Below are 14,170 nucleotides of genomic sequence, written 5' to 3' on the forward strand. Positions count from 1 at the left end.
ACTCCCTATTGGTTGAAGCCATACCCAGCACAAAGGAAGATAGCCATGGTTGTTGGAAGTCAATCCCTCAGCAGTGGCTATGCAAGTGGTATTTTCCACTAACAGATGCTGCTAATCAGTCCAAATAGACATTCTGCCTGCCACACACCTCAGCCAATCAGTCAACCTGCCAAACAATCAGCATCCTTTTCTCCAGTAGTATAATTGTGATTGTTTGAAATTTGACATTCTTGTGTTTGTCCTGATGAATGGAACACAAAAAGCTTCAGCAACATGTCTCACTTTTCAGCGTATTCAAAAAATTATATTGGCAAAAGTTGATATGAAATATGTGCAAATAAGATTTTCAACGACAAGAACATGAAATGTTTACTGCAAAAGGACTGATGCTGAAGAATCAGACCCTTCAGTCACTCCTGATGTTGCAGCATAGCAAAATAAATGAACTGTTTGGGTGCATACACCATCATCCTTAGAGAAGGACAGTTGGTTACTAGTGGAGGAGCATTTACAGTAGATTACTGAGGAATTCAAAGTCCTGCAAAGATTCCAAGTGTGGAGTATCTTTAAGCATGAATCAGATTACATCTAATCATTAAACCAATCAGAATGACGGAAGCTTACTCCACCAAGGCTGACAACTTGTCTAAGACTCTGTGGTTATCCTGAATTTAGCCACTATGCTTTCACTACAAGACTATAGGAGAACTACTGGATGCAAGTTTACTGAAGAATAGTCATTAAAACATACAATAATACTTGTGCTCTAAATTCATCAAGTATACAGAACTGTTACCTTTTAATACACTGGAGGGATTTACTTTAGAAAGTGGACAATCACATTGTTTTAACATAAAAGAGTGACTTCAGCAGCTCAGCTGTAATACCAGGAGTTTCACCCAATGATTTACCATCACCAAACACAGGTGTCATTGTGTGTTACAAGGTTACAGGGGAAGCAGTGAAATCATGTGATAACTCAAACTTCCTGTGTTAATGCACTTCACTTCGTAAAGTTGAATAGAGTTTAAAGTCGCCATTCCAGAGTGAGAATCAAAAATAAAAAGGATAAAAATCCAGTTCGCTGGCTGTACATAGAGGTCCCGGCCCTCCTACACCATCTGAAACTGAACAAACCAACTGCAGCAGGGACCTGGCTCCTGGACATCAGCTGTATCTGTAACACTCTCCTGAGCAGCTGCAAATCAAAAGGCAGAATACAAGGCTATATCTACAGAGTGCAGTAATCAGCTCCTATAAATCACATGTATCAGTAACAGGCAGCATACGCCTCCTGTACATCAGCTGTACCTGTACTGCCTGGTGCCTAGATCCTGCACCAAGGACACTGCACCCAGACAGCACTCCTCCTCCCCCCATTCCCAGCCCCGTCTCCCCACCACCACCCCTCAATTCCCAGTCTCTATCCCTTTTATTCCATCTGCTCCTCTTTCTCTCTCTCTCCATTACCCTGCTGTTCAGGCTGGCTTCCAGCCTCGCTCTCCGGACCCATTCTCTTCCCTTTCGGCCCGCTGTTGATTCACAACGAAATCTGGCGCCAAATCCTCCGGAACTAAAAATGAATGAAATTGCTGGGTCGGAAGAACGTCACGCAGCAGCGCGCGCGAATAGGGAGAGTGCATAATAGAGCGCGGCCATGCTTGATCAAGTCACTCTGCAATTTCTGCCTGTCTTTTATGAACGAGAGAAGGGACAGTCAGGAGAGAGGGAAGTTCCTCCTGACTTGATGGACTAGCAATAACAAGAACAGTCAAATAAACAATCAGCTACGACTACACAGGTTAAAATATAGGATAAATATAAGTAATAGTAGCGGTATGAAAAATTACAATATTGAAAATCTCCAAATTCTGGTTTAACTGCCAAATCATTTTGTGTCATGTATGTGATCTGCCCCAAAGGCAGGTAATTGGCTAATTGTCTCCTGATGCATTATCCTGAGCTGCTTTCTTGCCAGTGTTTTTGTCAGTGATGGTCTGCCATTGTGGTAGCTCCCATAACTACTTGAGCCAGAACAATCAAGAATTGATCAAGCCCGCGCTGTTGGTGTTATTCTGAACCACACATTAGCCATCTAGAAGCCAAGTTAATTGATCCCCAGTATCTTCTAAATATGCCTTTAAAAAAGATTTACATTTAAACAGTGCACTCACAGACAGCAATGTGATAATAACCAGATAATCTATTTTTAGTGATGGGATTGAGGGATAAAAATTGCCCTGTATACCAGGGCTAAATCCCCTGTTCTTCTTCAAAATAATGCCTGGGATCTTTTTACTGTGTGTCCACCCAAAAGTATGTTCACCTAGGAGGCCTGACATGGCCTCAATTTAACATCTCATTCAAAAGACAGCATCTCAAACAGCGCAGCACACCCTCAGTACTGCACTGGAGGATCAACCTTGATTTTTATGCTCAAGTTCTGATAAGGGACTTAAACCCACACCATCTACCTCAGAGACGAGAGTGATACAATCTAAGCATCAGCTAATACCCACAATAGGAAGTCCAGATGATATTTGGCAAATGACAGGCAATTGAAGGAACCATCCGTTGTTGTTGAAAACTGCAACAAGGCTCCATTCAATTTTATAAAAACAAAAAACTGCGGATGCTGGAAATCCGAAACAAAAACAAAAATACCTGGAAAAACTCAGCAGGTCTGACAGCATTCGAGTCCGTATGACTCTTCACCATTAATTTTAGTTACTTTCCATGGTGTTTTTACATTAAAAAATGAGCGAAAGAGAAGAAAAAATAATTAGCATTTATTCAATTTAGCACTTTTCACATCCTTAAGATATCACAAAGTGCTTCACAGCTAAGTAACTGCTTTTATAGGCATTATTTCAGATAAATAGACAGCAATGTTCGTTCTGTACAATCAGGTCCCATTTACAGCTGTGATCTGGTTTTGCTGACAGTGGTTGGGAGTGAATTGTTGGCCAGGTCAACTAGAGAATTTCCAGTGCCTTTTTTAAAATTAGGAGCAGGAGTAGGCCACTCGGCCCCTCAAGCCTGCTCTGCCATTCAATAAGATCATAGTTGATCTGAATGTAACCTCAACCCCACATTCCCGCCAACCCCTGATAATTTTTCACCACCTTGTTAATCAAGAATCTATCTAGCTCTACCTTAAAAATATTCAAAGACTCTGGTTCCACTGCCTTTTAAGAAAGAGAGTTCCAAAGACTCACTACCCTCTGAGAGAAAAAATTTCTCCTCATCTCTGTCTTAAATGAGCGACCCCTTATTTTTAAACAGTGATCCCTCATTCTAGATTTTCCCACAAAAGGAAACATCCTCTCCATATCCACCCTGTCAAGGCCCCTCAGGATCTTAAAGGTTTCAATTAAGTCACCTCTTACTCTTCTAAATTCCAGTGGATACAAGCCTAACTTGTCCAGCCTTTCCTCATATGAGAACCCGCCCATTCCTAGTATTAGTCTAGTAAACCTTCTCTGAAATGCTTCTAACGCATTTACATTTTTCTTTAAATGAGATCAGTTCTGTACACAATACTCCAGATGTGGTCTCACCAATGCTCTGTACAACTGAAGCATAACCTCCCTACTTTTGTAATCAATTCCCCTCACAATAAATTATAAGATTCTATTAGCTTTCTTAATTACCTGCTTATTAACCTTTTGTGATTCATGCACTAGGACACCCAGATCCCTCTGAATCTCAGAGCTCTGCAATCTCTGACCATTTAGATATTAAGCTTCTTTTTCATTCTTCCTGCCAAAATGAACATTTTCACATTTGCTCACATTATACTCCCTTTGCCAGACCTTTAACCACTCACTTAACCTATCTGTGTCACTTTGTAGAGTCCTTATGTCCTCTTCACAATTTACTTTTCTACCTATCTTTGTGTCGTCAGCAAATTTAGCAAACATTCCTTTGGTCCCTTCATCCAAGTCATTTATATAAATTGTAAAATTTGAGGCCCCAGCACTGATTCCTGTGGCACACCACTCGTCACATCCTGCCAAGCATAAAAAACTATTTATGCCAGCTCTCTGCTTCCAGTTAGCTAGCCAATCTTCTATCCATGCCAATATGTTACCCCATATGTCATGAGCTTTTATTTCCTGCAATAACCTTTGGTGTGGCACTTTATCAAACGCCTTCTGGAAATCTAAGGACAGTACATCCACCCCTTTACCCACAGCACATGTGACTCTTTCAAAGAACTCCAATAAATTGGTTAATCATGATTTCCCTTTTACAAAAGCATGTTGACTCTGGCTGATTGCCTTGAATTTTTTTAAGGGCCCTGCTATAATATCTTTAATTATAGCTTCTAACATTTTCCTTATGACAGATGTTAGGCTAACTGACCCGCACTTTCCTGCTTTCTGTCTCCCTCCCTTTTTGAATAATGGAGTTATATTTGCTATTTTCCGATCTAATGGAACATTCCCCAAATCTAGGGAATTTTGGAAAATTAAAACCAGTGCATCAACTATCTCACTAGCACTTCTTTCAGGACCTTAGGGCGAAGTGCATCCAGACCTGGAGAACTTTGGCTTACCAGGAACAGGTGGACAGGCAGGTGGGACCTCAGTATAGTGTCTCATCTGAAAGACAACACCCCTGACAATACAGCACCTCTTTAGTACCGCACTGCAGTGTTAACCCAGGTTATGTGCTCAAGTCCAGGAATAGTAGTTGAATCCATGCTGCTTCTTCAAATCACCCTGCAAAATATTTGCTCACTTACATAGTGGACCCTACCCATCTGCCCATCTTGAGGCAATAAGTCAAAATCTTGGGCCAGACTGGCTTACTGCTCATTCTCACTGAGGCCACTTCAGCCAGCTTCACATTCTATAACACTCCCCACTACAACCACCATGATGGTGACATGGTCATCATCTCAGGATCCCACCTTGGCCTTCGGCTCCTTTCCCACAGTTGAGTACCTTACTCTTTAATACTTGTTTCATTTCCTTTAAGCAAGCACATCAGTACAGTGATTTAAAACTCTGTCAGTTTAGTAACCTCTACCCAACTAATGCAACTGAAATTGAAATTAAAATTGATTTTTTCTTAATACAATTGCCAGCTGAACTAAATGTTTATCTTATAAGCTCATTATGAATTGCTGGTCTTCTATTAAATAAGGGGTTAATTTTAATGGCCTCGCAATTCATTAGAAAAATGTATGGAGGTCTATTGTACCAAGTCCCTGATCCAATTGCTTTGACTCCATTGACTCGAGGAAGAACATTGCACCCCAGTGAAGTGTTAAAATTAAAATTGAATGCAAAATAAGGCCAAGTGATGTCATCTTGACCAATGATGCTGTGCTCCTGAAGGGGTCAGGTGCTGAAGGCTGACAAAGGATCGGATGCACTTAAAGTTTCACAGCTGCGTCTCTATGATATGACCCTGATCACAGAGCACAAGCGAGCTGCCCTCAGCCTGACAGGAGTCAGACTATGTGAAGATCTATGGAGTGCCCTCACAGCATGTTGTAATCATTCTCCTGGAATCTAGCAATTATTAGGGCCTTCGCTGCATCACCATGACATGAACCTGAGCCCAGAAGGTATGTGCGCTGCCATTAGCCACACAGGAGTCAAACATTCACAGATTTAAGGTAAGAATGTCAAGACTGTCCTCACTGCATCTTGTCATCATCCTCCATGAATCTTGTGGCTAGTGGGCCTCCCGAGCGTGTCTGCCTCATCTGGCCAGTGCAACAGCCTCATCACTGGCATCCTCGCCTTCAAGGACCTCACCACCGACATCCCCTTTGACATCCTCCTCATTGGAAGAGACATGCAGCCCTTTCATCTCCTCCTCAGCCAGATTCTCCCCCCATTTCAGTGCCAGATTGTATAGCATGTAGCAAGTCACAATGATGCATGACACCCTCTGGGGAGTGTATTGCAGTGCTCCACCAGACTTGTCGAGGCACCAGAACTTAATTTTCAAATGCCTATTATTTGCTTCACCAAAGTCCGGGTTGCGGCATGAGCCTTATTATAGCGTCGCTCTGCTGCAGCCTGAGGCCGCTGCACAGGCGTAATCAGGCTCATCCTCTGTGGATAGCCCTCATCCTTGAGGAACCATCCCTGCAGCCTCTGTGGATCCTGGAAGACATCAGGGATCTGAGACCTGCTAAGAATGTAGAAGTTGTGGACAATCTCTGGGAACCGTGCGCAGACCCGTAGGATGCACTTGTGGTGGTTGCACACTAGCTGAATATTCAGCGAGTGGAAACCCTTGCGGTTAATGTAGTTGACAGCTTGTTGCCACGAAAATCTAAGTGCCACCTGAGTGTAGTTGATGGTACCCTGTACCTGTGGAAAACCTGAGATCTGTGCAAATCCCAGTGCTCCTTCCTGGGTTTCCTGATCCCAGGTGAAATGCACAAAGTTCTGTGTCTTTGCAAATATGGCGTCTGCAACCTTCTGGATATACTTGTGCATGGAGGCTTGTGAGATCCTGCACAGGTCCCATTTGGAGCCCTGGGAGGAGCCACTGGCATAAAAATTGAGCGCCGCAGTCACTTTCATGGCTACTGGCAGTGGATGCCCTCCATGTCCCCGTGGTACAAAATCCTGCAGCAGGTGGCATATATGGCCAACCAGTTCCCTGGACATGTGCAGTACTCAGCGACGCTGGCTCTCAGCCATCTGCAGGAATGACAAGTGCCATCTATAGAACCTGAGTCTATCGCGGTGCCACGAGCGACAGTTCTCCAGAAGTGGATTTTCAGCTGTGTGCGCATCAGGCCCTGCTACCCCTTCATCTTGAGGGAGGTGCTCCTCCCTTTGCCAAGCCAGGCACCTCTGCTGCTCTCTTCTTCTTCTCTGTAAGCCATGAGGCATTCCGCTAAATCATCAGGCTCCATAATCCTGATGTTCTCCTCCTGCAGGATCAAAGACAGAGATGTGTGGGTTAGCATATGTTTCCTAAGAATCTCTCTTGGTTAAGTCTGAAGGCCCCTTCATGAATGTAGGAGAGTTCTGACCACCACTTGGATGGCCAGAGTGTAGTGCACTCATTGGCTGCCAGAAACCACACCCACCTCTGCCCCACTCCACTTGACCGGTTGGCAGTAGTTTCAGCCACTGGACTGCATGCTGTGCTCTCAGCTCAGACACTGGCATTCTCCTAACCCGCAGTACAAGGCTATGCTGTTAGCTTGAATCATAATGGATTCTGGTCTAAACCTTAATAGAGACATTGCAAGGGACTATGAGCGTCTCCACCAGTGACTGTGCAATGGCCGCCTTTCACAAGGAAATTCTACAACTTGCCCAGTCGGCCAATTGTTCTGCAGCCCCCGAAAATGCAAATTAATTTGCAGTCTGTGCCTGAGGGGTGAAAAGTTCTGGAGAATTTGGTGGCACTTTCATGCTTTTGCATTGTGTGAGTGGGCAGAAAAGCTTCAGAGGCCCGACTCCAAGCAAGTTAATGGAGCTGCTGCCGAACGATCTCAGCTGTATAAGAATGCTCACTTTTGACAAGCATTTCCAAGTACATGGTTGCCACCCCCACCCCAGCACGTGCTTGTGTACTTCTTTCTGTCTGTGCTGCCTTGCCCCCTGCCTATCCCCAGCCTGACCCGCACTACAGCCCTTGCCCTGGCACCCTACTGAAAGCCAGCCAGGAAAATGTGACTTGCCTGTGCACCCCGCCCCACACCGAATGCGTGGCGCCTCTTCCTTGATGCCCTATGGGCGATGATTGCAAGCGCTGTGTAAGGTTGTGTACACTCATCTTTGAGCTCCCCTCAAAGCTCAGGTTGCCAGATGCCCATCACTTATTTAAAGTTGTGAAACATGTTGACGTGCAATTACACTGATGCGCCCGGATGATTCTGCATGGGGGGATGATTCCGGTGATCAGGGCTTATCATTAGATGCAAATGTATTAAAATGACAATCCCAACATGCGCCAGTGATGGGTGGAGTGGGCGATGCTAACTGGTTTCACAACAGCGTAAAATCAATTTTTGGTCTTTTCGCCATTTTGTAACCCCACCCCCACCCTCCCGTACTGCCCCACCCATGAAGGTAGGTTGTTTCCAGAGTGTTTTCTTTAGACCAATCCCTCAGTCTATTACCATGTGACTATGCATCATACCATGGGCAGTACTATTCTCCAGTCCCACATTAGCCCTTACTCTGCTGAACACCTTTAAATTGCAATGGCATGCAGGCACATATGACAACATCATACAGCATCTTCCTTTCTTCTCCAAAGATGTCTTTCCTTTCCAACAGAGTATATTTATTTGTTTACAAGCTTTACTTCCTGCACTCCCGTCTCAAGTCTCTGACTTTATAAATTCAGACGGTCTTGAGGTTTGACAGTTCTTCCACATCTCAGTCTGTCATGTGTGGAGGAATGGTAGTGGTACTCTATGTTTATGGTAATTGGCTATTTCCATTTGATTCACTTTTTACGTTCCTTCAAGTTGTATTTCTCTTTATTAAAACTCATTTGCTTTTTTCGAACACTGTGAATTTGTCCCGTTCTTTCCAAGGAGAGTGTTCATTCCTACAGTGGACTTGAATTTTCTGTTTCCATGGTGTCCGCCATGTTCTTGCTGGACATATATGTTTCATTAATGGAACCTTCATTTCCACTTGTTTCGCAAGTTCAGCCAAACACTTGTTTGCTGTTTTATTTTCAATTTTCTTTTGCAACCTTAAAAATCATTTCATTCAGCTCAGCTTTTTATTCTAGTGCCTGGTATTTCAGTGTCGGATTTACATTTTCAAATCTCATTTCTGTCTTTTCTTTTTCTGTCTGCAACAAAACTTTGTCCTTGTCTTTCACTTTGGATTCACTGTTGGCCAGGTCTGTCTCCAGCGATGTCTTAACTTGTTTCAGTTGTTTCAGTTCCATAAGTGTGCTACTCATGGCTTCATTATCTGCTTGCAGCTTGCAAGCTCTATGGCTTTTTCTTTTCATGCCTTCTCTTTGCCATTCAACTGCTTGCTCAGCTCTTTAGTCTTGTTACGTGTGAAGATTCTTCAACAGGCTTTTCTTTTCTTTGCGAAGCTCACTCACTTCACCTTGAATTTTCTTGTAATTCAGCACAGTCTCCTTGAGTTTCTTCTGCTGTTCTTCCATTCTGATATTTAAGACAGTCTTCATTCCTTCATGTTGCTGAATGGTTACACATGCTTTTTGCATTTGATCTTGAAAGTCAAGCAACTTCTTTCAACTGTTCATTTTCTTGTTGACATCTTGCCAACTCACTCTGGGTGTCAGTACATCATCTCGCTGACTCAGTTTGAAAAATGCGCCTCAAATCTTCCAGTTCAGCTCTGATGCGAAGTTTTCCTGTTGAATAGTTTCATTTACTTCCTGCACATTTAGCTTTTTTTGAGTTACCGCAGATAGCTTTCCTTCATTCACAGCCATCTGCGCACTCCCCACTGCCATTTGCTGTTTTGGTTTGGGTACTGTTTCAAGAAACTGTATTTCGAGCCTTTTGGCTTTCATCTCAGCCATTTATTTCTTCTGTGGTAAACTCTTCAGCTCATGCATTTCATTGCACTGACATGGTTGGCAAATATCTTATGGTTTACTTGAATGATGTCTCCCTCACTCTGGGGTCTTCTGTCTCACTCGCTCTGGGGTCTTTTGCTGCCCTCAGCACTTTATTGGGAATTTCCCTCTCTCTGGGGTCTCTTGTTACCTTTGGCGCTTTTTGGGCATTGGCCTCTCTCTGGGGTCTCTTGTAATTTTCTGTCCATTTCCATTTGTTTTTTCTTGTAGTTACAGCTTTAAATGTTGTTGCCCCTCAACCCCTCCCCCCCTTTGGGGCTGTCGGTGCAGTAATCTTTTCTTTTCATTCAGACTGTAGTTGCTAGGATACAGTTGGCTTCCCTTTGTCTCTTTTGAGTCTTGTTGCTGGGAGGATTTGTGGCTCAATTAAAAAAAAACTTTGCAGGTACACTTTTTAACAAATGTATTAATTCAGGTACAGAGTGTCCCAACTTTTTGCACCGTACTGTACTGGGCTTGAAGCCTGGCTATTCTTATTTTAAAATAAAAGTGTTTGAAGTTATTTCCTTCCCATTTAGAGTATTTTGAAAATTAAGATTTCAGCATTTCCAAAATGCTTCGAAGGGTTGTACTCACCACCTGTCTTGCATTTCACTGGTATTGCTGCTTGTTATCCTCTGGTCCTTAAGGTTCCTTTTTTTAAAACCTTTAAAACTGCAGCAATCTCTTCCTTTTTTAAATTTTTAAAAACTCTGCAGGAAAAACTTCCTTATTATTTTAACAGTGCTCTCAGGCTCTTTACTTTGCCAGCCAATTTTTATTTAACATTTTTAAACTTCAGTGCAGCATGGCCACTGCTGCTGCAATCTGCTGTGCCCTGGGACAGCCACCTATTCTATAAGCTTTTTTTTATAACTTTGCTCAGCACCTCATAAGCTGACCAAATTCTTTGACTCTGTGTTACTCAGGGTCTTGCAATTTTTGTAGCTTTGTGCACCATCTAGTGAACTGAACAGTATTTTTCACATTGCATCACTGAGGGTCTTGCAAGTTTTTGTATTTTTGCTCACCCATCTTTGTGAGCTGACCAGGTTTTTCTTTTTTACTCTGCATCACTCAGATGTCTTGCAATAGACTTCCACTCACTCTGGTGGATCCCTCAACTTTTAGGTCTGTAGCGAAGGTTCTTCAACTGTTTCTTCAAGTTTTTTTCTTCAGTGCATGTCTCTCTGGTTTGGCTTCAGCTGTTTTTAGTTTCCCATACCTTGGGATACTCTTCTGGGTTCATTCTTTAAAATGCCACCTTTCATATCAGTGCCAATGTAATATCTTCTAGGAGATCACACCACTGCCACCTTGTTGTGATATATGTTCTTTAGATGTCTCAATGATGAGATCTTAGGATTTGTATGTTTAGACATGAACCCTTTATTGGTAGTCTTTAACTATTTACAGATCCCAGGTTACAGTCATGCTTGGTGCTGTTGTCTCGACACAGGGTAGGCTGCTTCCAGGTTGCTCTCTCTAGACTGTTTCCTCAGTCTATTACCATGTGACTCTATGCATCATACCGTGGGTGGTGCTATTCTCCAATTCCCCCTCAGCTGAACACCTTTACATTACAATACCATGCAGCCACATACTACAACATCATAAAACACCCCCTGCCCCCCGGAATTCTCCCAATCTGACCTTACTAGCCCTCACCACCCGGCTCTGCTGTGAACCCACTGACTCCCCCTGATCCACCCGACTCACACCCGACGCCCCGACTCCCCCCAAGCCAACATAACTAGCCCCGGCCATCTGATTCCCCCTGAACCCTCGACCCCGCCCCCCCCCACAACCCTACCTCAATAGCCCATACCGCCTGACTCCCCTGTGACCCCTCGAAGGCACCCTTACGACCATGACTCCCCCAAAACCAGACCTCATTAGCCTCCACTACTTGACACCCCCCCCAACGCTCCAATACACCCGACTACCCCCAGCCTGACCTGACTAGCCCCATCACCTGACTCCTCCCTGACACACTGACTCCCAGCAACCAGACATGACCCACCCCCCTACTCACTCACCCTACCCACCTACCAGCCTACCCAACTGTCACCCAACCCAGCTGCTTCCCTACCACCTGCTACCAAACCCAGATGCCACCATACACAGCTGCCACCCTACCCACATACCACCTACCCAGATGCCACCAAACCCAGCTGCCACCCTAAACAACTACTACCTACTCACCTTCCACCCTACCCAGCTGCCACCCTATACACTTACCTCGCCCACCTATCCAATTTCACAACTACACAATCACACCTATTTACTCACATATTCATTCAATAAAACATTGATAATCTTGGAGACTTTTAAACACTTACTGGATAACTGCAGCTAGCACTGTAATACAATTTGTAACCTCATGATCTGGCATATCCTCCACTCTACCATTACCATCAAGTCAAATGATCAACCCTGGTTCAATGAAGTGTGCAGGAGGGCATGCCTGGAGCAGCACCAGACATACCTAAAAATAAGGTATCAACCTGGTGAAGCTATAACACAGACCAAGCGGCATAAGCAGGAAGTGATAGACAGGGCAAAGCAATCCCACAACCAACAAATCAGATCTAAGCTCTTTAGTCCTGTCACATCCAATCATGAATGGTGGTGGACAATTAAACAGCTCACTGGAGGAGGCGGCTCCACAAATATCCCCATCCTCAATGATCGAGGAGCACAGCACATCAGTGCAAAAAATAAGGCTGAAGCATTTGCTACAATCTTCAGCCAGAAGTGTCAAGTGGATGATCCATCTTGGCCTCCTCTGGAGGTCCCCAGCATCACAGATGCCAGTCTTCAACCAATTTGATTCACTCCACGTGATATCAAGAAATGGCTAAAGGCACTGGATACTGCAAAGGCTATGGGTCCTGACAATATTCTGGAAGTAATACTGAAGACTTGTGCTCCAGAATTTGCTACGCCCTAGCCAAACTATTCCAGTACAGATACAACATTGGCATCAGCAATGTGGAAAATTACCCAGGTATTCCTATACAGAAAAACTAGGACAAATCCAACCCGACCAATTATCGCCCCATCAGTCTACTCTTGATCGTAAGTAATGTAATAGAAAGTGTCATCAACAGTGCTATCAAGCGGCACTTGCTTAGCAATAACTTGCTCACTGACACCTTGTTTGGGTTCCGCCAGGGCCACTCAGCCTCTGACCTCATTACAGCCTTGGTTCAAACATGGACAAAAGAGCTGAACTCCCAAGGTGAGGTGAGAGTGACTGCCCTTGACATCAAGACAGCATTTGAACGAGTGTGGCATCAAGGAGCCCTAGCAAATTGGAGTCAATGGGAATCGGGGGAAATCTTTCCACTGGTTGAAGTCATACCTAGCACAAAGGAAGATGGTTGTGGTTGTTGGAGGTCAGTCATCTCAACTCCAGGACATCACTGCAAGAGTTCCTCAGGGTTGTGTCCTCAGCCCAACCATCTTCAGCTGCTTCATCAGTGACCATCCCTCTATCATAAGGTCTGAAGTGGGGATGTTCGCTGATGATTACACAATGTTCAGCACCATTCGCAACTCCTCAGATACTGAAGCAGTCCATGTCCAAATGCAGCAAGACCTGGACAATATCCAGGCTTGGGCTGACAAGTGGCAAGTAACATTCGCATTACACACATGTCAAGCAATGACCATCTCCAACAAGAGTGAATCCAACCATCGACCGTTGATGTTCAATGGCATTACCATCACTGAATCCCCCCACTATCAACATCCTGCGGGTTACCATTGACCAGGAACTGAACTGGACAGCCATATATATAAGGTCTGGCAACATCTGTGGAGAGAAAGACAGAGTTAATGGTTTTGAGTCCGTATGACTCTTCTTCAGAACTAAAGAGAAGTGAAAATGTGGTGAAATATATACTGTTTAAGGGGTGTGGAGCAGGTGAAGCTGGATAGAAGGCAAGTGATAGGTGCTCTGACCGGAATTCCATTGGTCTGCTAGTATTTTAATTAGCATGCATGACATGCAAATTTGGTTCCTGACAAGCTTCAGTGGGAAAGGTGACCCGCCATGACAGTCAGGACCGCAAGTTCCCGAAGTCACTTCTCGCCGTCAGGAAACTGATTATTTTCATCCTGGCATATTCTCCCCCCTCACCCGCCATGAAGCCCGCCACAGTTGGGAAGGGAAACTTCCATCCAGGGATTCCAACTCTGATTGGAAATTTTGGGCCATTATTTCTTATCATTCTTAGCTTAACACTTATGGAGCAATAAGAGTATGCAGAATTTTTTAAAAAAATTCTTTCATGGGATGTGGGTGTTGCTGGCTGGGCCAGCATTTATTGCCCATCCCTAATTGCCATTGAGAAGATGTGGTGAGTTGCCTTCTTGAACCGCTGCAGCTCATGTGGCGTAGGTACACCCACAGTGCTGTTAGGGAGGGAATTCCAGGATTTTGACCCACCGACAGTGAAGGAGCAGAGATATATTTCCAAGCCAGGATGATGTGTGGCTTGGAGGGGAACTTGCAGGTGGTGGTATCCCCGTGTGTCCTCTGCCCTTGCTCTTCTAGGTGGTAGAGGTCACAGGTTTGGAAGGTGCTGTGGAAGGAGCCTTGGTGAGTTGCTGCAGT

At 44.4% G+C, this 14,170-nt stretch overlaps 1 protein-coding gene across 3 annotated transcripts in view; it reads right to left on the reverse strand.

The window, feature by feature from the left end:
* The window catches only part of pola1 (polymerase (DNA directed), alpha 1), a 255,935-nt gene extending 254,369 nt beyond the window's left edge, over window positions 1–1,566 (reverse strand). For all 3 annotated transcript variants that reach the window (XM_041211966.1, XM_041211964.1, XM_041211965.1), the window contains exon 1: window positions 1,471–1,566. In XM_041211966.1, coding sequence (XP_041067900.1) covers window positions 1,471–1,513 — 43 coding nt within the window. In that variant the 5' untranslated portion in view covers window positions 1,514–1,566. The remainder of the gene's footprint in view (window positions 1–1,470) is intronic.
* Window positions 1,567–14,170: the final 12,604 nt, after the last annotated feature.

Source organism: Carcharodon carcharias, chromosome 18 (assembly GCF_017639515.1).
Source record: "Carcharodon carcharias isolate sCarCar2 chromosome 18, sCarCar2.pri, whole genome shotgun sequence".
NCBI lineage: Eukaryota > Metazoa > Chordata > Chondrichthyes > Lamniformes > Lamnidae > Carcharodon > Carcharodon carcharias.